This window comes from Ostrinia furnacalis, unplaced genomic scaffold (assembly GCF_004193835.3).
Source record: "Ostrinia furnacalis isolate ACB-3 unplaced genomic scaffold, ASM419383v2 OfSCF0216, whole genome shotgun sequence".
NCBI classification, from domain to species: domain Eukaryota; kingdom Metazoa; phylum Arthropoda; class Insecta; order Lepidoptera; family Crambidae; genus Ostrinia; species Ostrinia furnacalis.
The window spans coordinates 447,850-469,893 of NW_021130455.1; the positions used below are offsets into that span (position 1 = coordinate 447,850).

Consider the following 22,044-nt stretch of genomic DNA (forward strand, 5'->3'; position numbering starts at 1 on the left):
TTTAAAGAACATTTGACTTGTATGTTTTAATTTTCAGTACTAAAAGTACCATATTGTTTTTAATTTGTCTTTCTAATAACTTGTGTTAATAATTTTTAACTTTGTGTAACAATATTTTCGGTGTCGCTATATTTTGCTTTATTTTTTGTATTGACTTACAAAATTTGTCGTTTCATATCTACCTAATTAACATTTTTATAGTTGTAGATTTGTGAAATAACACAGTGAATAACTTAGTTTTACGTTTCTGCAAAATGATACGCCTATCAACGAAATGTATGCTTCATGTCATATTAATAATCTGGTCATTCTTCATACTCTGACAATAATGAATTATTTTTCGTACTTGATATGACCTTTACTGGGTATCGGATGTATGTCAATTTCCAATATAGTGTGAGTGAGAATATAAAAATATCAATTTGTATAAAAACATCTTGTACAAGCAATTTTTTTGCTATATTACTCAATATCATGGCTCATGGATCAACCAAAGCAATTTTAAACAGCACTTTAAATTTAAACTAAACCAAACAAATTGAGAAAGTATTCTGAAGAGATATGAGTATGTAAGGTTTTGCACTGAGTATATTATAATGGGTACAATAGTTATGTAAAAGTTTATTTTTCTATTTTTTTATTTAAGTTACTTATATCATTCATACCTCCATCTCATATGACTGGAATATATATTTGATCTCATTTTTATGTATTAATTAAAATTGTGTACATAACACTATAAAATACAGCAAACATAAAACTTGAATAGTGTATAATGATTTTAGTGACTCAATGTAAGTTTTTTTTATTACAAAAATGGAAAACTAAATACCTCGGACCAAATATCGTAAAGGGCCAGAGTATAAAAATTGTGGTCGTTGGTAATAAATTGCTAAACCGATTTTCTAACAAAGAGCTTTAAATTTGTCGGATTTGATAAAGAATATGTACGAAAATAGACTGAAATTTTAAACTTTACTCATACTTTGATACAGGTAACTTGACAATTTCGTAGTGGGTAGTATCTAAGTGCCTGGTAAATATTAAAATTTGATTTGTCCCGATTTCTTTACAGGATAGAAAATCTTGAAAGTATTTTTTCTTGAGTTGAACTTTTAAACTGTCACAGTGCCTGTATCAGGTATCATGGGTACTGCGCGGTACTGTGTATTTATGAAATACATATGCCAAGGAATGGATGGACCATGCCAGTTCGATCTCTCATTTTGGCCAAAATGCATTTTGAACATCGAGACTGATAATGTAGTATGTTGACAACTTTCATAAACATAGTTAGAACTGCTTTTGGACGTATTCAATTATTTTTTAACATTTTGTAAATTACGACGGCAAATATATATTTTGGATGGCTCGCCTTTGGATTATAGAGTATTTTGAATCTTGTCATTGCTCAAATCAAAATTTATATCATGAGCCACTTATGATACATGCCGAATTTGAAATGTAAACATTGTGATTGTAATATTTCCAGTTGCTTATGTATATTAGTATCTATTGATTATTCAGTAAATGAATGTGATATGTAAGTGAAAGCGTTTGAAGTTGAATGTTGAATGTGACTTGACAACTTTAGGTACTGATGCTGTGAGTGCTCAAAGAGTCACGCGTTCGTTGGTGGTGCGTGGTCGATCATACTTTTTCTATACAAGCAAACTGATTTTCAGGAAATTGTACCTCAATATTCCAAACTCAGTATGTAAGGAATGTTATTGAGGCGTATATTACCTGAAATATCGAGTGATTGCCACGTATAGCAGTAGGGATGCTCAGTTCGCCCGGCACGAAGTACCTTAACAGTATCCCGGAGTTGTGAAGTATTATCGACGGTGCTGAGTAGCAATTTAGGTCTGTACAGTAAACGACTTGTGACAAAAGATCAGGGTGTTCGCGCTACAGTGAATTTTTGTGGCAAAACAAAGGCGATGAAAGGAATGTTCTGAAATAACAGAAATTTGGCCAGCGAATCTTGAACCCAACCATAAACACTTATTTTACGATGTATAAATAATTTCTCAAATAACAACATGCGCATGTTATAAATATTAATTAATTTATTGTACTGTGCAACATATTAACATGGAAGTAAAACCGAGCCAGTATTTAAAACCCGAATGTCTGTAGATTGTTTCTGGACTAAGTGCAATATCTAGTTGTAATGTAAAAAATATACTAGCAGCAAGCAGACCTATGTAAATCCCAACTCTGTTGCATAAAAATGTTGTGTAATTATATGTATAAAGTTGTGTAATTTCATGTGCGTTTTGATTTGCATCTTTACACATGTTGGATCGACGTAACGTTTGTGACAAGTTCGCTTAGTGGTTATATTTGGCTTGCTTCCCGTCTGCTTCCATGCGTAGACCCCACACTCAGAATACAAACGACATTATGCTTTACTAACGATATACAATACTTTAGACTTATGTCACAGGTCCAGGTTGTAATTTAGGGTTTATGTAAGCTTCTCCCAATAAAACGTTACCTAATTTAAGATCTAGTATTTTTAGTAAAGTGACCGAAAAATTAGCTATTAATGAATGTGTGCTATAAAATGGTCCGTGTTAATTTAAAGTACTACACAGTGATTTCTAAATAAAGATGTTTTAATTTATACCATCCAAATGTTTCGAATCAGAGTTGAGATACATAACACCTTATCACATCTTTATATGGGAATTGTAAATGTTTTAAAAGTACATAAAGATATTTTTATATGTTCAGGGTAGGAAACACGCGAGGTGTACCCTAAAGTAATGTGGCTAGGACCTTAGATTTGATAGTTCTTTTATAGACAGTTAATATTATTTTAAAGTTTGCTTTTAGATGAATAATAAGTTTGTAATTTTTATTACTATGATATTAGATTAAATACTAACATTTAAACTAAACCAAAAGTGCCCATTGAGATAAGTTTATAATTCAAGCAAGTCTTTTGTTCAGCATTTTGTTAATGAATAATGTTTAGGCAACAAAATTAGAGAATAAGAAAATTATCGAAGGATTGTTGAGTTTAAGTTATCTAAAAATTGTTGAGGTTTATTGATAAAAAAATTCATTTAGTTTTTTTACATGCAGTGCTCAACAAAAGGCTTGTTTAGTTAGAGGCATTAATTAACATCATTATAATAGTATCTACTTTAAGTAACGATAAGAATGGTTTTATTATAGTTTTGTTTCAGAGAAGAAATTCTAATTACTATTTTTGTTTCCAATATTTTATCACTTATCTGTTTTCACTGTAATGTATCTTGCTGTATTGCAGACATATCCAATATACAGACTGATTTAAATATGTGCCTTTTATTTTCTACATCAATAGACAATCAGTAGTTAAGGGCTGTCTGTGCATGTGGTAGCTTAATATAATTGAACCCGTCATTTCAAAAACGGCACTAGTCACACTTTTTTATGACAATGTGCCCTATTCACAGGGAATACATAAAATGCATCAATAAATAAAATGGCGCCAAAAATCTATATTTAAAAAAGTGTGACTCGTGCGGTTTTCGAAATAACGGGTTCAATTAATAAATTGCTCAGTTTAATTAGTGGGGAAAAAGCTACAAATAAAATAGCACTATGCAAAACCTAGCAGCAGTATATTTAAATCAAAGATGTAACGGCAAAATAATGTAAACAAATAAATAAATTAAGTGATTTATCCACTTCCTACTAATATTATAAAGGCGAAAGTTTGTATGGATGTGTTTGTTACTCTTTCATGCAAAAACTACTGAACGGATTTTGATTAAACTTTACAGTATTATTGCTTATAACCCAGAATAACATATAGGCTATAATTTATGATGATCTGTGACAAAATGATAAGCTAGTATTGAAATAAAACAAGATATCCAAAAAATTAGAATTTATTTTGATTAGTCTTAAAATTAAAAATTCATTTATGAGAAGTAAATTAGATTAATATTGTAAGCTCCGTTTTGTTTGTATGTCGTCCAAGAGTATTCTAAGTTCCTCATCTTCAAATCTTCCTTCCAAAGATGGGATCAAAGCCTTGGCTTCTTCAGGCGTTTCTGGACATAAGTTGGCTAAACTGGCAACTTCAAACTTGTGCAATTTCTTAGACTGAAGAAGGCTGTAATAAAAAAAATGTTATGAAGTTAACATGCCATGACGCGGAGGGCCGACCCCAAATAAAATGGGAATGGGCCAGGCAAAGTAGTAGTAGTAGAAGTTAACATGACATTCAACTTGAGCTAAGTATGTTAAGATTGTAGCAGTTATCTACACATTTACAACTGTTAAATGTGTAGATAACTGCTACATACATGCTGATTGCTAGTCAATAAGCATTTATTGACTAGCAATCAAATAGCTGCTTTATGTTAATTTGTGTGACAAGCACTTTTACAACCTCTACAATTATGCATACAAAGAGAAAGTAATTAATTTGTGATTTCAAATTAATATACTCACTTCCTAACTGCTGCTATAGTTTCCTTATTTTTAAATTTCTTGAACATATTGGTGTAAGTTAGGGTTTTCATAAATACTTCTGAAAATTCCTGTTCCTCTTCAGCTGACTCATTTTGTGCTTTTCTATGTTCTAACAACATATCAACCTCAGATATAAGAAGTGTTTCTGCATTTTCAAATTCTGTAACGAAATAAATAAGTTGTGAGTGCTGTTCTAACTAAAATTTAAGGTTTTTCAGAAGTGGGACAAGTGGCGGCTGCATAAAGCTCGATCCTAACCTTTAGGAAATTGCAAATCCGCTGCATCTTCTTCTATAACGTCTTGTGCGTGACCAGAAAACATTATTAGTTGAAAAAATATGATTCAGCGAAGTTATGGGCAATCACTGGAAAGGGAAACAATTAAAAAACACACACAATAAATTCTGTTTTTCGTTAGCAATTTCGGAAGTTGTCAAATATGTGTTGCCAACGAAGTATCAAGCTCCCCACCAGAATTGACCTCTAAAACCACCAGAAATCCACTAATAAAAATCGCACCATCGTAAAAATCGCTAAATTTTCCACTATTTTTTTGTCTGGCAGATTTGTGGTCATTTTGAAAGAAAACAATATTTTTAAGATATATTTATTAAGAAATAACATTAAAATTACACATTATGTAACAGAATACAAAATTATAGCAATTTTTTAAAAGATATCCTTGAAATTAAAGTATGAAGTCATCTTCAGATGATTCGTTTCCGGCCGCATCATCATCGTTAAGCTCCGATTGATACGACTCTTTGGTACCAATTAATTTTACCACACTGTTTGGGATTTCATAGTCGTTGCAGCATTTTCCGACCAACTTCATACTGCAGCGTACCTACTCGTAATATAGCACTTAAAAGATTAAATCCCATCCTGTTTCTCTGCTTGTTTTTTATTATATTCATACTGCTAAACAGTCTTCCACATCGGCGTTAGAATGCGGCAATATTAAAAGGGTGATCGCAAAAGTCGCCAATTTATGAAATCTTGAAACCCCTTGTGCATCCTTGAAATGCAGGACTTCATACCAAAATCTTTTTGTATTTTTGGTTTCCTGCCTGAAATCGAGACTTTTAAGTNTTTTTTTATTATATTCATACTGCTAAACAGTCTTTCCACATCGGCGTTAAAATGCGACAATATTAAAAGGGTGATCGCAAAAGTCGCCAATTCATGAAATCTTGAAACCCCTTGTGCATCCTCGAAATGCAGGACTTCATACCAAAATCTTTTTGTATTTTTGGTTTCCTGCCATTTCAACAAATGAATTTGACGCCATTGATCGTCCACTTTCGCAATGAATTCAGAACTTTTGTGTAATTGAGCCATAATGTCGATCAGATCTTCTTTGTTATGACTAAGTGCTTTTTCGACACTTATCCGCGAAATTTTTCTCATTAATTCCACATTTTCCGGAAGCCCTTTTTTTATTTCTTCAATTAAACTCACTATAAATTGCATGCATCGAGTCCGCATTATTTCTTCTTCTTCTGTTGGTAATCCCTTTTCTCGCATTCCGAGCATATGTTTTTCAAATCGGTATCCCAGATAGCATTTTGGATCCAAAAAGTCTCGGATATTTTGGGCAAAAATATTAATTTTGTGTGTAGGCAACGTAACTTTGCTGACAAGCATATCTATCAGGTTAGTCAACTCGCCGCACAATAATGTGTGGTCTGTATCTTTTGACTCGAACATTTTATTAACTCTGTTTATCTCAATCAATATTGGATATAAAAAGGAAATATACGCATAATTCAAGTCGTTCGCGTACATAGAGTGCAATAACTCTGCCGTATGACATCTTTCATGCAACTTAGCTATAGAAAAATGAGTTTTCAACTCTAGCCATTGCGTGTATATTCTCGACACAGCAGACTCTATTGACAGCCATCTTGTTTGGCACGCTTGAACAATTTTATGCGGTTTTTGTCCTTCATTGATGGTTTTATACAACTCTTTATAGGCAGTTTGTCTGGAAGATGAACGAGCAAACCAGTCATACGTCTCTCTAATCAAAAACTCCAAATTCCTTGGTAAAAATTGCTTGGCAGCAGCTGAAACAGCCAGTTGCAAAGAGTGACATAAGCATCGTTTTAGTGTCTTTTTGATAGCAGAGATAATACCTTCAGCATTGCACTCAGTCAGTTCAGCAAGGTCTAAATAAGTAGATACTATTTTTTGGTATCTAAAACTATAATAAATTATAATGACACCAAGGTATTTCTGTATTGCAATATCTGTAGATTCATCGACCAATATACTGTAGGGTTGATCTTTAATATCTTCTTTTAGAATTTGGGTAAAATGCAACGCCAATACATTTTTAATAACAGAAGTGCACTTGGTTCGGTGTAGTTGCACTCTATCAATATCTTTTTCATGACTGTGATTAATTACCTCACCCAAGTGGTCAACTACACGGATGCTGGTATGCATTGCTGTGAATAATGCGAGTCTGGCTTCTTCCTTTTTCTTTTTTCCTACAGGCTCTGGTTTGAACGGTAGCTTAGGTTGCGTAACGATAACCTGTAAAAATACGAATGAAAATATACAAAACCTCCTCTATAGTTTATGTTACAGAGCGTGCTAAATCATGACACACTATATGCTCAAAAATACCTATCCTTCTGGGGCAGTTAATTAAAATAAAAATATTTCCGTGACTACCAAGCGAAGCAATTATCAAACATCCGGTTACCTTTGTATTTTGTTGATGCTTCTTTGACATCCCATGCGTTTTTAAATCTCCATAGTGATTCCGTAAAATCGTTCCACAAAACTTGCATTTTGGTACTTGATCAGCAGTACCTACTTTCAATTACTTGAAACCAATCTTTTAAATGTGGATCCTGAAGCCAAGAATCCCGAAACTTTTGCGTATACTGTGGTTTTGGCATAGTTATCAATGACGAAACATGAAACAAAACCGTCAAAACCACCAACACAATGAGCGCGAACGAAAATTGCGACTTTAGGAAAGGGAACTCAGGGAATCCCCGATAATAATTTATTGTCATTTTTCTTAGGTCTCTTTACTCGCTAGCTCGAACAGTGTTGCCTGCACGATGAAATTAAACTCCAAAAACGATACGAGTGGACCGTATAATCGTTGTTCCAATGTTTAAGAAAAAAAAGCCTTAATTCTTAAATTCCACTAGATAAATCCACTAGCCACTAAAACCCATATTTGTCCGCTAGTAGGTAAGTCAAAACCACCAGATTTAGTGGAAAATCCACTAAGTTGGCAACACTGTCAAGGTGTAATTTTTTAAAACGAGGATCTAAAAATGTTGCAGTATTAAATAAATGTTTTTTTTTGTATGTGCTCAAATCTTTTCTTAAATTTATTTATTATTGATTTTTTTAATTGAATGGCCAAATCATGCGATGAATCTGTTTTTTCCAAAAACTGTTTCAAGCATAATTATAATGGGAATATCTTTACTTGCGCTAACATATTTTTCAGAGCACATCTCCTCGCTTACTTTTTCAAACGGTTTGAGAATTTTTACGACCTCTTTCAGTACAGCAATTTCACTAGCTTGAATCATAGGAGGAGCATTAGGGTAATTCAACAAAATGCCGCCTACCGTCCCACTCATAGCTATAAACCTTTCAAGCATATGCAATTGTGAATTCCACCGCGTTGAAACATCTCCTACCAGGTGTTAAATTTTTCCTTCTGGTACATTTTCAGCCTTTTGAGAATTTCTCAATTGGTCTGCTGCAGCAACTCCGCTCTGATGGAACCATTGTATAATTCTGCGAACTTTATCAATGAATATTTTTATTTCATTCACCATGACTGAACTTTGCAAAACATAAGGTTTAATGTGTGGGCTATGCAACGAATATGCTTTGCTCTTCCAAATGCTATATCAATGGCTTTTACTACGGCCACTATTTTTTCATCAGGAATTTCCCAATGTTCAACAAATATTTTTAATGGTGGTTGATAAATATTCGGCGGTATGACTCTCCGAAAGCGGCTCACAAGCTATATTGAAAGAAACAATCTTAAAATTTTTGATAAAATGAATAGTCACTCCCAGATAGCTCTTCATTTGTAAATCCTTCCATTCGTCAATCGTTAAACATATATTGGTAACTGATTGTAACTCTTTGATTATAATAGCTTTTTTTCTTCGTATTTTCCATCAATGATGCTGGTTATCGTTTTGCGACATGGTATTTTATATAATGGAGCAAGTAATTTGATCAATTACACTTAATATTGTGTGGTTGGCATACATTTAGTATGGAAGCCGGAAACATTGAATTTTCGGATAGATCCAGTTTATTCTGTAACCTGTTATTGGTGCCGTTTGAAAGAGCTCGTAAATCACTTTCAGGATATCTTGTATGATTTAGAAATAATAGAGTGAGATCACTTATCGTTTCCACCCTGTATAAAACAAATTCTTATACTAACTTAACTAGCTCATCATCATTATACACCCGACCGCTCCTGTCGAGCGTCGGAGTTGGTGGATTGCGAGCAGCTGTTTATACTGGGGAGGACCTGTTGAACTCCCCTAAACGCTCATAAATGTACTCCACCAGTTCAACCAGGGAACGAGCGAGCCCCCCACTGTTGGCGATGGCAGCGAAGTCACAGGGGTCCACAGACTTAAAATTGCACCGCGCTACGTACTTTGTGCCGCCTGGCAGCAAACCGGGGGCAATTGATAAGGAGGTGGAGGGGGTCCTGGGAGGTGGTGCCGTCGCAAGGACAGGCGTCGGTGGGGGATATGTGGAATCGGTGGAGGTAGGAGAGGTTGGCACCATGGCCCGTGAGGAATTGGGTCAAATGGAAGGATGGGGAAGTGTGGATTCGGAACTGGGAGATGATTTGGAGGTCTGGGAAGAGGGTCCTGGTGTGACTGCCCTGCGGCACCTCGGAGTACCTTGTCTGCCAGTCTTCAAACGCGCGAGCACGGAGGGCGCGCTTGACGTATGACATAGAGAAACAGAAGTAGTCGGGGGCCCTTCTCAGAGCCGCCGCCTCCCCAGCCTCTATGTCGGCGCGCTCGTTCCCCGGGATGCCCGCGTGGCCCTTCACCCAGCAGAATCGAATGGTTCCCGTGGCCTGGTGCGATTCGATGACTTTGTGTGTCTCCACGGTAAGGGGCGCGACTGAGCTGCGCTGCGCGAGAGCCGACAATGCTGATGAGGAGTCCGAGCACACGAGTGCATCGCTGTACCCGCGCTCAGCCGCAAGCCGGCAGGCCTGCAAGATGGCGAATGCTTCGGCCTGGAACACCGTGCAGACATGGTGCAGTTTGTACTTGCGGACGGTGACTGAGGGGCGCGCGTCGATGTCGACGCACACCACCGCGGCGCCCACCGAGCCGTCCTCCTGCTTGCTACCGTCAGTATATATCTGCACGGTGCTCTCCCGGCACGCCCGATTGACGTCTTCCGGAGAGAGAGCCGTGTCGTACTCGGGGGAGATGCGCCGAGCCGGGTGGAGGAGCTCCGCAACGGGGACCGGCGCTTCCAAGGTGATATCGTCGGGTAGGAGGGCTGACACGCGCCGAAGCCTCGTCCTATCCACTTCGGCAACGCGCAGCATCTCCAGGTCTAATGGCGTGAAATAAGCCAACGCTGTAGCGGCGTTGGTTGACACCGTACGGTATCCCCGGATTGCTTTGATGGCGAACCCTTTCTGTAAGGACAGCAGCGTTCCTGCGTGCGACTTCCGCCGCGCCGCGTCCCCCCATATCCCAGCACCGTAGGTGACTATGGGGACGATGACATATTTATATATAGCGTCCACGGTGCCGGGGTGGATGCCCCAGGTCGGCCTTGCGATTAGGGCGAGCCTGTTATAGAGCCGATGGGCGATCTGGACGGCGTGGCGGACGTGCGGGCCGAACGAAAGGGACTTGTCGATAATGACCCCCAGCAGCCGGAAGCTGGGGGAAAACGGGATTGGGTGACCGGCCATGGCGATGCGGGCGCGTGCCGCCCGAGGCGAGAAGGCCAGGGCTTGCGTCTTCTGGGGTCCGAAGACCAACTTGAGCCGGTGGCCCCACGCGGCAATCCTGTCCAGGGCGTTGGTGGTGCCGTGTGATAGAGCGGTGGCGTCGTCCGCTGCTGCGATCAGCAGGACGTCGTCTGCGTATGCCTGGATGTGGCAGCCGGGGGGCAGGGAGATGCCTAGGAGGTCGTCCAGGATCAGGTTCCACAGCGCTGGGCCGCAGGCTGATCCCTGGACACACCTCCTCTGCATCCCCGTCGAGGCCTGGGCCCGGCGTAATTTAGAGTGACGGTGGGGTCTTTGAGGTAGCTATTGACTAGCCGGAAGATGTTAGCCGGGCCGCCAATAGCCCTCAGGCGGTCGAGGATTGCAGGCCACCATGCCCGGTTAAACGCTGATTGTATGTCAAGCGAGACCGCCACGCAGGGCAGTCCCGCCCAACGATTGCTCTTGATACTGTTTTTAAGCCAACAGTTTAGTTTTTAGAGGGGAAAAACAAAAATTGACACTTTAAACTTCAATAATTTGCAAACAGACACCTAAATGGAAAAATGGTCTTAGAAACTACTAAGCCATTTTAAAATACCTATCCAACGATGGGGTAGACGATAAAAAAAAATCATCCGCACTTTAAAGCGTTTATGCTCAGAATGCCAACTTCTCAAAATGCCAACCGCTCGCAAAATGACAACTTCGCAGAATGCCAACTTCTCGAAATGCCAACTTCGCGAAATGCCAACTTCTCAAAATGACAACTTCTCGAAATGCCAACTTCTCGAAATGATAACTTCTCAAAATGACAACTTACAATTATAATGAATGCAGGAGCAGTGAATGCTATCACAAATAATAAAAATAATTATAAGTCCATATATTTACCGATATATTTACCTGAGCCGTGTGGTGACGGCAGAGTAGAATACATTTGTCACTAACCCCTACTCTTCCCGCGGGTGTCGTAAGAGGCGACTTAGGGACTACACATCAAACAGAGAATGGGCAGCAGCGCTCTCTGAAAAACATCAATCTTTTAAACTGCGATCTCCAACCCGCCTGCCAAGCGTGGAGATTATGGCAAAACCCTCCACTATAGTGGAGGAGGCTCATAGTCCAGCAGTGGACTGTAAAGGGCTGTTGATGATGATGATATATTTACATTATCTCAATATCTTTGTTTGTTACTATACAATCAATCAATACACTAGGGTCGTATCGCATCAATCTCTCATCTCAAAATGTCGATTGAATGACATACACCTATATAATTGTTACAATCATTGTCAAAATCGGATAAACAAAAACCAGATCAGGTCACAGTACACTTTAAATCATAAAATAGTGTATGGCGAAAATAATGTTACGTTATGAGGGTAGTTTTAAAAAATGCACAAGTTATACTTGTCAAAACTATATTTTTTAACCCTAAAAAATTGTGTTTTTAGGGTTAAAAAATATAGTTAGGGAGAGCGGCTCCGGCGAGAGCCGCTTGCATTTCTGACCGCTATGGGCGCGCTGCTACCGATGGCGTTTTTTTTAAGCTGTGCGTATATATTTAGCTCATATAAAAATGTCGCGTTACGACCAGTGTTTCTCTATTTCAATCAAAAATATTTTTATTTGTACCAACTAAATTAGTACTTGAAGGTCTTTAAATTTCACCTTTATACGTATCATTTTTTTTGCCCTACCAGTATTAACCCCACAAATGTTGGGGTACAATTACACCCCACTTACCTGTCCGTTGCGAATACAAGTTTCTGTCCCCGTCGCCGCTTGCATTTGTGACCGCTATGGGCGCGCTGCGACCGATGGCCCCGGGTGTGAGGCGGCCTTCTGTAAGTTAAAACATAAATGTATAAAAAACACAAACATTTAACAAACATAACAGAGTTATGGGCCTTTGATAACTTGTACCAAAAGCCATACCAGTAGCCTTATTCACGTAACAAAACTTCGTTAAATGCGATTCTATCGAGTAATCGTTCTATCAAAATGACCCTTGTGAATACGGATTTAGAACTGTTTTTCAATAGGACGACGTAACAAAACTTAATGCCCAGCTCAGCAGTTTACCTGGGGGTGCCCTGGATGTAGAGGGAACGTGAACGGGGGATGGGCATGGTGTCAGTGTTTAGGCCGACCAGACGACCAGGGACCGGTAAGGGGTAAGCGGTGAGCCGGAACGCCCCGGAGACGCAATCGGTGAGATGAGGATCCATGTTGGCCATCTCGGCCACCATGACTTCCACCCCCAAGCGGACCAGGCCTCCGGGGCCCCCAGACCACTGCCGCCAGGCGCCGCGGGGAGAGTGCCAAGCGCGACGTCTCTGTGTTTGTTTTTTGGTCACTCAAAAGTAGCAAGGATTAAAGGCTATCATCATCAACAGCTCTTTACAGTCTACTGCTGGACTATGAGCCTCCTCCAGTAAAGTGGAGGGTTTTGCCATAATCCCCACGCTTGGCAGGCGGATTGGAGATCGCAGTTTATAAGATTGATGTTTTTCAGAGAGCGCTGCTGCCCGTTCTCTGGTTGATGTGTGGTCCCTAAGTCGCCTCTTACGACACCCGCGGGAAGAGTAGGGGTTGGTGACAAATGTATTCTACTCTGCCGTCACCACACGGCGTATTAATTTAACGGCGTATGTATTAAACAAATTCAGGATCCATGCAGAGAATTTGTGGGCCATGTGCACGGAATAACTGACAATCGGATCCGTTACATCTTTAGGATCAACTAAGTAGTGATCCTCGGTCGGAGTCAAGTGGCTGATAAACGATGTGTGACAAAGCGGCTTGTAGTTGCTATGGCTCATCTCGAACGTTTCCGGGGGCAGCTCCCATACACAGCATTTTGACTGTATGATTATCGCAGTGCGCTTAGGCAAATACTTGTGGCTGTGATAAATGTTGGCCAATCTTGCCACGCCTGTCAAGAAGATTTCTTGCCAACACAAGTTGTAATTCGTGGCTTGCTTCGCATATAGAAGAGCCGTGTCGGAGATTACACGAAGCCATGAACAGATCGTGGAGTTCATGTTGATCATGCCTCCACGCCGCAGTGCAGGACATGGCAGGCGGTGGGTCAGTAGTCCTGAGTACACCTTGTTGGTGAATCGGTCCAATGTTTCCTTAGGTAGATCGGTCTTCTCTCCTATCAGCTTATCTATGAGTTCTAGCATGGCGCTGTTGCCCTTCAGCCAGCTCCGTAGTTCCATGAGGGACTTCACAGACTCAACAAGCGAGCCTATCTCCGCAACTTGCAGAGCGGATCTCCTGGCTCGAAGCCTGGTCTGTGAGCCTATGTATGGAGTATTCGGGCCCCTCTGTTTCGTCAAGTCGACCTCCGTTGATGCTGCACACTCGATGTAAACCGCGGATGTCATAAGTGATTCTGGTACAGAGTTCCAGGGCACTACGCTTATTAATTCCTGCATAGGAGCCATTGTGATTCCTTCAAGGTCAAGCTGCCAAAGATGTTCTCTAAGAGCCTGAGTGAATCTGGTGACATAAGAGGTATCGCGGAGTTTGTCCAGGACATCTTCAGCCCTTGCAGGTGGGGTACGTCTAAAGAAATCCTCTTGTCGCTTTTCAAGGGCCTGTATGGTGATAAGCATATATTTCTCACTTATCCAATTGTCAAGGGCAGCTTTCTGTATTGATCGGGAGGAGGAGAATTTCCCCAGCACTTTCTCCTGCTGGCCCAAATTAGACAGCTGCCAGAGCTTATTCATGAGCTTAGGATGGTGAGGCTCTATAGCCAGTATGTCTTCTTTGAGGGTTTCCTCGCTCTCTGCTGAATCCCTGGAGAATAGGTACGCTACCTGTACATTTTTGATGATGGAAGGCAGCCCTTCCTTTATCTTGTTACGGACCATATTTTCCGGCTGCGGAGGATGGTTGAGAGGAATACTAGGCGGATCCTTAATGAGAGCCATATGGTCAACATTTGCCGGTCTAGAAAGGTTCAGTAGTGCTCTCACTTGCTGAGAGTAGGATGGATCCCTAAGAAGGGTGCGCATGAGATGCAAATTGGTGGACAGAGGATCTTGCACTGACCGGGTTACAAATTGATGAAAAAGTGATACAGGATATCCTCCGACGGTTCTACTCATGCACAGTAACACCGTCATCCATTCCTTGGGCTGATTTTTCGTCCAGGGAAAGCGGGAGTAAAGCAGCAGGACTGCCTCCGCTATAGTAGTGGTGTATTAAAGGCTAATTTTTATACAATAACAAGGGTTAGTTCATTCCATATACATTGCAGAGTCATTCAACATAAATTGCTCATTTTTTGGGTCTACTTGGGTTATATTGGGCTTCATGACATACTCCCGTTTTAAGTAACGCAGAAGAATATCCTGGTACAAAACTCTAATTTTATCGTGCAGCTTGTGTGTGAATAACCACTTTTTCACTTTGGAATTCTAAATTGAATTTCGTGAAATAAAGGCAATGACCATTCCAAAAAACAGAAGTATAGCTTGTGGAAAGGATCACACAGATTTTCTAAAATTGATATTGCTCGATTTTTCACCTCAGCTTTTACTTTGTGGGTTGGGTTTGTCGTAAAATCAATAAAAAACAAGCGCAGTGCTTCCCGTTGCCCCAGGATTCTTGCGATTACTGCAGTCAACGAAAGCCATCTTGTTTGGGATGGTTTTAATATTCAAAGTCAAAATTTCTTTATTTGTTTAGACTAATAAATAGTAGGTACTTACAAATCGTCAAATATTTTGCTCTTAAGGAGCCTTTACATGTCTCTGATGATTTTGTGTGGATCAAATTCAACAAATGCTTGAAAATTGTGAAAATCAAACTGCCTCTTGTCATTGTTTTTGAAGAAGCTGTACCTCTAGTACGAAAAACTTTCGAGTTCGTTTCGTTGCGTATTCAAAGTGTCATCGAAAAATTTTGTATGAAAAATTAAACAGCGCCCCCTAGGGCGGCTATAATATAGGGGGCGCTGTTTAATTTTTCATACAAAATTTTTCGATGACACTTTGAATACGCAACGAAACGAACTCGAAAGTTTTTCGTACTAGAGGTACTGTACTTATATGTCTCGAGCAAGCTGTTCTACAGATTCCGGAATTTCTTTGTAAGTCTGGCTTGCACATAAGTGGGCTGAATGACAAACACATTTTGAAATTACGATCCCTGGTAGATCTCGCAATAAACAGGTTTTGACTGAATCTCTATCGCCCATCATAACATTGCATCTGTCGGATCCAAAGCCAATCATATTTGTTAGTGGAATATTACGGCTATTAAACGAATCCATTAGCGCTCTGTAAATATTTTCAGCGTTCGCTGTAGCAATATCATCACCCTGTCTTTAAAAATCTTATATAGTTCCCAGAACACGCTGCAGATTTTCTGAGCATCATTGTCAAAATAGCGAACCACCACACAAGCCGTCTTAATCGTTGATACATCAGTAGTTTCATCAATAAGCGCAGAAAACATGGTGGTCGTCAATTTCTTCGCTAAGTCAGCTTTATGACCCTCTCCAATCGCTTTTGTTACTACTGCTGTAACTTGTGCGCTTTAGTTCAATTTCTTGAACAAATTTTGAATTCGGAATAATATCTTTAAGCAGATCCGTCAAATGGTCAGCAACAGTAAAAGCAATATTATGTTCTGCAAAAAACGCAGCTAGTTTAATTTCAGCTCGATCCTTTTGTTTGTTTTTTGGAGTTGTGCCCATCTTGAAACCAAATGTAGGTAGTCAGCTTTTGGGATTGTAGACCTGATGAACCAGGTTTGTTTTTTAAATATTTTTTCGATTCAGCGTGTGATAGATTTGTTATTTCAGCAACCAAGGAACTTCCTGGACAAAACGCACGCAATTGATGACTTAGAATTTCAATCGTAAAATAAATAAATAAAATATTTTATATTTTCTTCTCTTTCTAATGATAAATTTTAAAAACATAAGTACCTAGTAATTGGTAAGATTACGCAGCCGCGTCATCTTTTAAAGCTTTTTCATCGTGGGGTTTATTTAAAAGCTTATTTGCATCCAAATCTGATAAAGCAATGCCTTTTGAGGTTGCACGAGTCTGAGTGCTACATAAATCTGTCCTTTTGCAAAATGCATGCATGCATTTTTTAATCAATAATAATATCTTGAGTGATGTCGTTTGTTGTTGTTTTTGTAGTATTGAAAAAATACTAGTTATCTGTGCAGCATTGAATTCCGTAGATGCATTGTCTTGCAATGGAAGTAAATGCCATAGATTTTGCTCCAAATGTTCAGTGCATACACGTGCACTTTCGGGTACAAAATAACTGTACCGGCAGAGCATGCGAAGAGTGATGGCTTCGGGAATACGACGGCGAGATTCATTTACACAATGATGGAATAAACAACTATTTGACGTATTTGGTGCGCGAAGAAGAAGCTTTTTCATCGTGGGGTTATTTGCATCCAAATCTGATAAAGGATTGCCTTCTAAGGTTACACGCGATTGAGTGCTACATAAATCTGTCCGTTCGATTTTTTTTTCCTAAATCGATCACTGCTTTTTCAAGGGTTACCCTGAATTTTGTGAACTGTTACAGCCCAGCTTAATATTAGCGGTAACATTCTGCGTTCAACATCACCATAAAATATCCTCTTTGCGCTTGGAATGTTGTGCACGCAGGCAAGATTGCTATACATTTGCTACACAACCATCATTATCTTTTATTCTAAGACTAACAGACGCTTTATTAATTTTTTTTTTTAAATTCAGGCAACTCGCCTTCCTCTTAAGATCTCTTCGGAGAGAGCAGGTCTCCAGCCTTTGGCTGACGTAAAAAAAGAGGCCCCGAGGGTAGGAGCGGGCATACAGATTAAGCCGATATTCCAACAACATAAATTGTATGTCTATAAAAATTAATAAAGCAAATATGTACTTAGCACTTACTAATTGAGCATTTAAGGAGTGATACCCTTTCCTATTAAAATACCTTTCCTCAAATTCTGCAGGCTTAGTGGTAGCTACTATGTGAGTGCCGTCTATACATCCCATAACTTCTGGANGAATATGACAGATTGACTGACGGCTGTCTTTTTTTTTTTTTTTTTTATTTAGACAGGATTACGGCTTGGAATTGTCTTAATCTGCCAGTTTACTTATGTATGGAGAAGCTCGACTAGTGCAAACAAGGCTTTAGGCTTAGTGGAGAAGAATCAAAATATGCAGTCTATGGTAGCAACCATAGTCACCAAGGCGCAGATGCTGCAAATGGGAGGATCAATTACGCATTTGAAAAAAAGCGCGGGAANAAAATTACGCATTTCCTGCTTTACGTCAATGTCATAATGTCAAAACAAAAGTGACCAAAATAATTTGCGAAAACTGCCATGCATTGCGTTTTTAAATAAAAGATCACAGAAATCGTTTCAACCATGTCCAAAACTCCACCAAATAATGTGGACGCCGCTCAAAATTTTACACCTAGAGGTATTTGAAGTGTTTCTTGTTATGTTGTGTGGATGGACTCAACATGTATGTTATAGCTAGCTAGTGTTCTCAAACAAATGTTTATGTTTTAGAATTACCAACGCCAAATAAAGATACACCTGGTATTTCGAAGACAGTCTTTACTCATGTATCAACTTTGCATGGGTTGTTGATTGACTGGAATCGGTTCCGCGAAAAAGGAGTGAAACTGTGTAGAGCCATCTATGCCTTGAAGCTGTATGAGTGTGCTGATGACTACTATCCTTCCCAACTCAAACCACTCATGGACAATCTTGTAGAAGCTTTGAATGGCTTGAAGGATGTTGTAGAAGGTTGGTACAACAATTTAATATAATAAAACTATTATTATTGTATACTTTTCTCAAGAAATGCAATTTAATTTTAGATGTTATTTAGGTATTTATAATTCTTTATTGATAATTTACCAAGTACATAAACATTATTGTTTTAATATAAACTTAGAATCAATAGTTCTTTGTCAACTGTGGGGAGCAGATTAAAACAGCATATAAAATAATTTTCCAGGGGCAGAGGTGGTGAACAAGCAATTGGAAGCTTTGGCCAACCTGCAACCATCGGATGAGCCAATCATCCTCACCTGGACTGCAAAGAAAATCTCTGAGACAGTCAACAAAATATTCACATCTATGCAAAAGGAATTCAAAGTGAAACAAATCATCACTGGTGAGGAAAATAAGTTTTTATTTAGATGAGCAATATAGATTACTTAATTTATTTATTATTACTTATAGTTTTTTATTTTATAAAAACACTTACTTTTGATGTTATTAGACCTGAGTCTCATAGAACAATGTAATCTTAATATTTATTGCTTAATTGATGGTTCATTATCACTTTACATGTAAAGCTTAAGTCTAGTCATGCATGTAGATAATTGTTCTAAGCGAGTGTTTGTTGTTATTGTTAATTGTGATATAATATGCCAAAGCCTTGCCTATGCACAAAATTTTTATGATTATAATATACACAAACTACTAATTTTCTTTGTTTTTTTCTTGGTTTATTAAATTAATTTGTTATGAATAGAGACTGTAGTCCCAGAAGGGACTACCAATCTGAACTTGGTCTCTATTGGTTTGCTGTTCACTTAAAATGGCTTAGGACTGATTTTTCTGAAGAAGAAACTTGTCATTTTGATATATTTCCCATATTGAAATTGTCAACTAAAAGTTAATCAACGATTGAAAATTCAGCCCATGAAGTACAAAATTGATCCAAACTATCTATGATCGAGAGGGATATCAAGTGACATCTCTTCAATTGATCAACTGATAAAATTATATTAAAGATTAAATATTTGGGTGTTATTAAGTTTATAACACTATGTTATATGGTTTTCTTGAAAAGAGAATTGATTTCTGTTTAGTTATTTTCGAAAAACAATACAGCAACCTTAATAACAAAACATTTTATGACCATTTTTACTACTGAATGCTCTGCTATGCTTTTGGTATTCTGAAAACTTTTAGTATGCATGAATAAACTGATATCTTTATTTCATCTTTTGTTCTTATTATTTAAATTTTATTTATTATTCTAATTCAGTGCCTATCGTTTTGGTTAAGTTTCTGTTACATTTTCATTGCTTTGCTATAAAAGTAATGTTTACTTGTTTCAGAAAATATTGCTCATTGCCGAGATGAAAAAATGATTGACGTTTATATTAGCTCCTGGGAACTTGAACCGTTTTTTGAACCCAACGCCTATTTGTTTGCTGAAGTTGGATTGCCCGGAATAACATAGATTTATTTATTAATTTTGTCATAATGATTAATTTATAATTAACAATAAATTATGTACTGTCCAAAAATGTATTTTTACTGCTTGAAATAGGAATGACTGTTTAGAAAATGCCTGTCTTTGAATAATTCTTATTCAGTTAAGAATCTGGCCAAGCAATTAATCAAAAATACAAAATAATTTATTCACTAATAATATTTCGAGATAAGAAAGATCGTTTTCGAAAAGTTCATAAACATAACCCTCCTTCTGGTGCAGTCGGGTAAAAATTAAAAAATCAGTAGTTTCAGACTGATTCGATTCGATTTTTGTATTGAGACGAATTTAGACTTAAAAGGCCTTTTGTCGCCAAATAAACCTTAAGAAGGTGAAAGTTTAATGTAATTTATCGCCTATAAAATGCTTCACAGGTATGTTGGATAGTGGCTACTGTATGTACATAAGCTGTGCTTAAATTCTGTTGAGACAGCCTTACACACTGAGTTATCATTATTAAGAGATATTTTTTCCTGATTGTAGACACATTTTGGGATTTTATGGCATTTATCAATACTATTCATTAATTAATTATAATTTTTAACAATAAACAATCATAAGGAACTGATCATTATTATTTGCGATGATTAAATGTCTAATAAAAATTCACAAGAGTTTGATGACGTGCAAAAAAGATAATAATGATGATTATCAGATGTTTCATAATTTACTTACTTAATTAGTTATGCAAACAAACATTACAAACCTTTAGAAGGTTGAGGATAGTACTCCTAATAGGTACTTTAATCTGCGCCTATGGAAACAGACAAATAGAGCGAAATAACATTGGAAGCTAGTTAACTAAAATTATGTCATAATAAAATCTCAAATTGCCGTGGACCGACGACCTCATAGAGATAGCAGAAAGGCGCTGGATGCCGGCCGCTACCAACCGGCCATTACGGAAATAATTTGCCTATGTTCAGCAGTGGACGTCCTATGGCTGAAATGATGATGATGAATATCTCAAACTAAACATTTCTGCCGAGCTACTGGTCCTCTCTAAACGAAAGGTCATAAGTTCAATTCTCAACTGAGGCAATTACTTACTCCACGACTCTTTCCAGTTTTTTAAAAACAATCTGATTGCAAGTGTTAAAGATACAGACATTTTTTTCATGCTATACCTACTTACGACTGCGCCTTCGTACGCGTGGACTCCGTTTTACCTCCTAGGTGTGGAGTCTCGAAAAATGTCTACACCCTATAAGATTTCATGTTTGTAGGTGTTAAAGTTTCTGAGATGTTGGTATTTCGCTTTTATACCCAAATTGCCAGCTTCTATTGACTTGTACTATAGGTATCCGGTATCTATAGATTCAGAACCCATTATTTTCAATCAAGGCGTGGCGTGACTATTGTATTCATTTATTCTGTGACCGATATTGAAGAATTGCGATTGCGATGTCGTGCTGTAAGACATCTTTAACTAATTAGCTTTTTTATCAATTTGTCTGTAATATTTCTCAATTATCCATTACCGCGTTAGGTCTCCGGCATCCCCAATAAGTATTTCGTATGTACATCTTCCTGTCTTGTACCCGGACGGCGAATAACTCGTACTAAATGATGTATTTTTATTCCATATACAACCGTAGCGGCGCTGTTTTGTTTTCATACAAAAATAGTAAATAGTCAATATCTTTATTGCATTCCATGTTGATAAGGTCCTAACTCCTAATAGATTAACATAACATAACATAACGAGAGCGATATTTATTCGTGCTCCGGATACTGATCATGGGTGTACTAGTCCACAAAACGATTTCTAAGATGGATGACAATCTTCCGCAAAGATGCAAGAAAGCTGTAAAAACTAACATCGTTTCTATATTTTCGAGACATTAGGAAGTAGTCATAAGGTTGTGGGTATGCCCATCGTGTTACTATAGTGGATACAATTTGTGAGAGATTTAAATAAATCGATTATCGTTCACGACATTAGAGCATAGCGCTGAAGAGGCTGAAAAAGCGGTTGCAAGCAAGCAACACCCACCAAAAAACCTATATCCCCACTCCCCAGTGGTATCTGATTATGGTAACGAGGCAGACACTTTTGCTTTGTGAACCATTGGTTTTTTCCGATTCTAAGTAATTATAATAATGGGCGTGTTGGTTGATACAGATAATTTATTACCGACTCCAAAGCATTACGTGATGAAATAACGTTTCAACCCTGTAATATGTGTTTGGCAGCGGTTGCCATGGAGCCGACGTCGATGCCCATCTCCGCTTGTAAACGTGGACGCCCAAGGCCGGAGGAAAGCGGCGAAACTATTTAATTTGACTTTTCCAAGA

The 22,044-nt window shown here is 38.4% G+C and overlaps 3 protein-coding genes across 3 annotated transcripts; 1 reads left to right on the top strand and 2 right to left on the bottom strand.

Moving 5' to 3' along the window:
- Positions 1–3,874: 3,874 nt before the first annotated feature.
- Polr2D (RNA polymerase II subunit D) lies at positions 3,875–4,931 on the bottom strand. The gene is made up of 3 exons (XM_028310415.1): positions 4,738–4,931; positions 4,459–4,639; positions 3,875–4,117 (listed from the first exon to the last, which is right to left on the bottom strand). The coding sequence occupies exons 1-3, from the start codon at positions 4,799–4,801 to the stop codon at positions 3,943–3,945; spliced, it is 420 nt and encodes a 139-aa protein (XP_028166216.1). The 5' UTR covers positions 4,802–4,931; the 3' UTR covers positions 3,875–3,942.
- A 1,440-nt stretch (positions 4,932–6,371) lies between these two features.
- On the bottom strand, positions 6,372–7,249 carry LOC114357400 (uncharacterized). Its single transcript, XM_028310999.1, has 3 exons — positions 7,193–7,249; positions 6,756–7,020; positions 6,372–6,466 (listed from the first exon to the last, which is right to left on the bottom strand). The coding sequence occupies exons 1-3, from the start codon at positions 7,220–7,222 to the stop codon at positions 6,372–6,374; spliced, it is 390 nt and encodes a 129-aa protein (XP_028166800.1). The 5' UTR covers positions 7,223–7,249.
- Positions 7,250–17,752: 10,503 nt separating this feature from the next.
- LOC114356962 (cyclin-dependent kinase 2-interacting protein) lies at positions 17,753–19,774 on the top strand. The gene is made up of 4 exons (XM_028310366.1): positions 17,753–17,928; positions 18,021–18,260; positions 18,475–18,633; positions 19,589–19,774. Exons 1-4 carry the CDS (start codon positions 17,874–17,876, stop codon positions 19,711–19,713), a joined length of 579 nt encoding a protein of 192 aa, XP_028166167.1. The 5' UTR covers positions 17,753–17,873; the 3' UTR covers positions 19,714–19,774.
- The last annotated feature ends 2,270 nt before the right edge of the window (positions 19,775–22,044 follow it).

Coding starts and splice junctions, on each gene's coding strand:
- Polr2D (XM_028310415.1), bottom strand. CDS start 4,801: ATGTTTTCTGGTCACGCACAAGACGTTATAGAAGAAGATGCAGCGGAT. Junction 4,640..4,737: donor GGATTTGCAATTTCCTAAAG/GTTAGGATCGAG, acceptor ATTTCGTTACAG/AATTTGAAAATGCAGAAACA. Junction 4,118..4,458: donor ACTATAGCAGCAGTTAGGAA/GTGAGTATATTA, acceptor TTTTTATTACAG/CCTTCTTCAGTCTAAGAAAT.
- LOC114357400 (XM_028310999.1), bottom strand. CDS start 7,222: ATGTCAAAGAAGCATCAACAAAATACAAAG. Junction 7,021..7,192: donor AGCATCAACAAAATACAAAG/GTAACCGGATGT, acceptor GTATTTTTACAG/GTTATCGTTACGCAACCTAA. Junction 6,467..6,755: donor TATTAAAGATCAACCCTACA/GTATATTGGTCG, acceptor TTCATCTTCCAG/ACAAACTGCCTATAAAGAGT.
- LOC114356962 (XM_028310366.1), top strand. CDS start 17,874: ATGTCCAAAACTCCACCAAATAATGTGGACGCCGCTCAAAATTTTACA. Junction 18,261..18,474: donor CTTGAAGGATGTTGTAGAAG/GTTGGTACAACA, acceptor ATAATTTTCCAG/GGGCAGAGGTGGTGAACAAG. Junction 18,634..19,588: donor AGTGAAACAAATCATCACTG/GTGAGGAAAATA, acceptor TACTTGTTTCAG/AAAATATTGCTCATTGCCGA.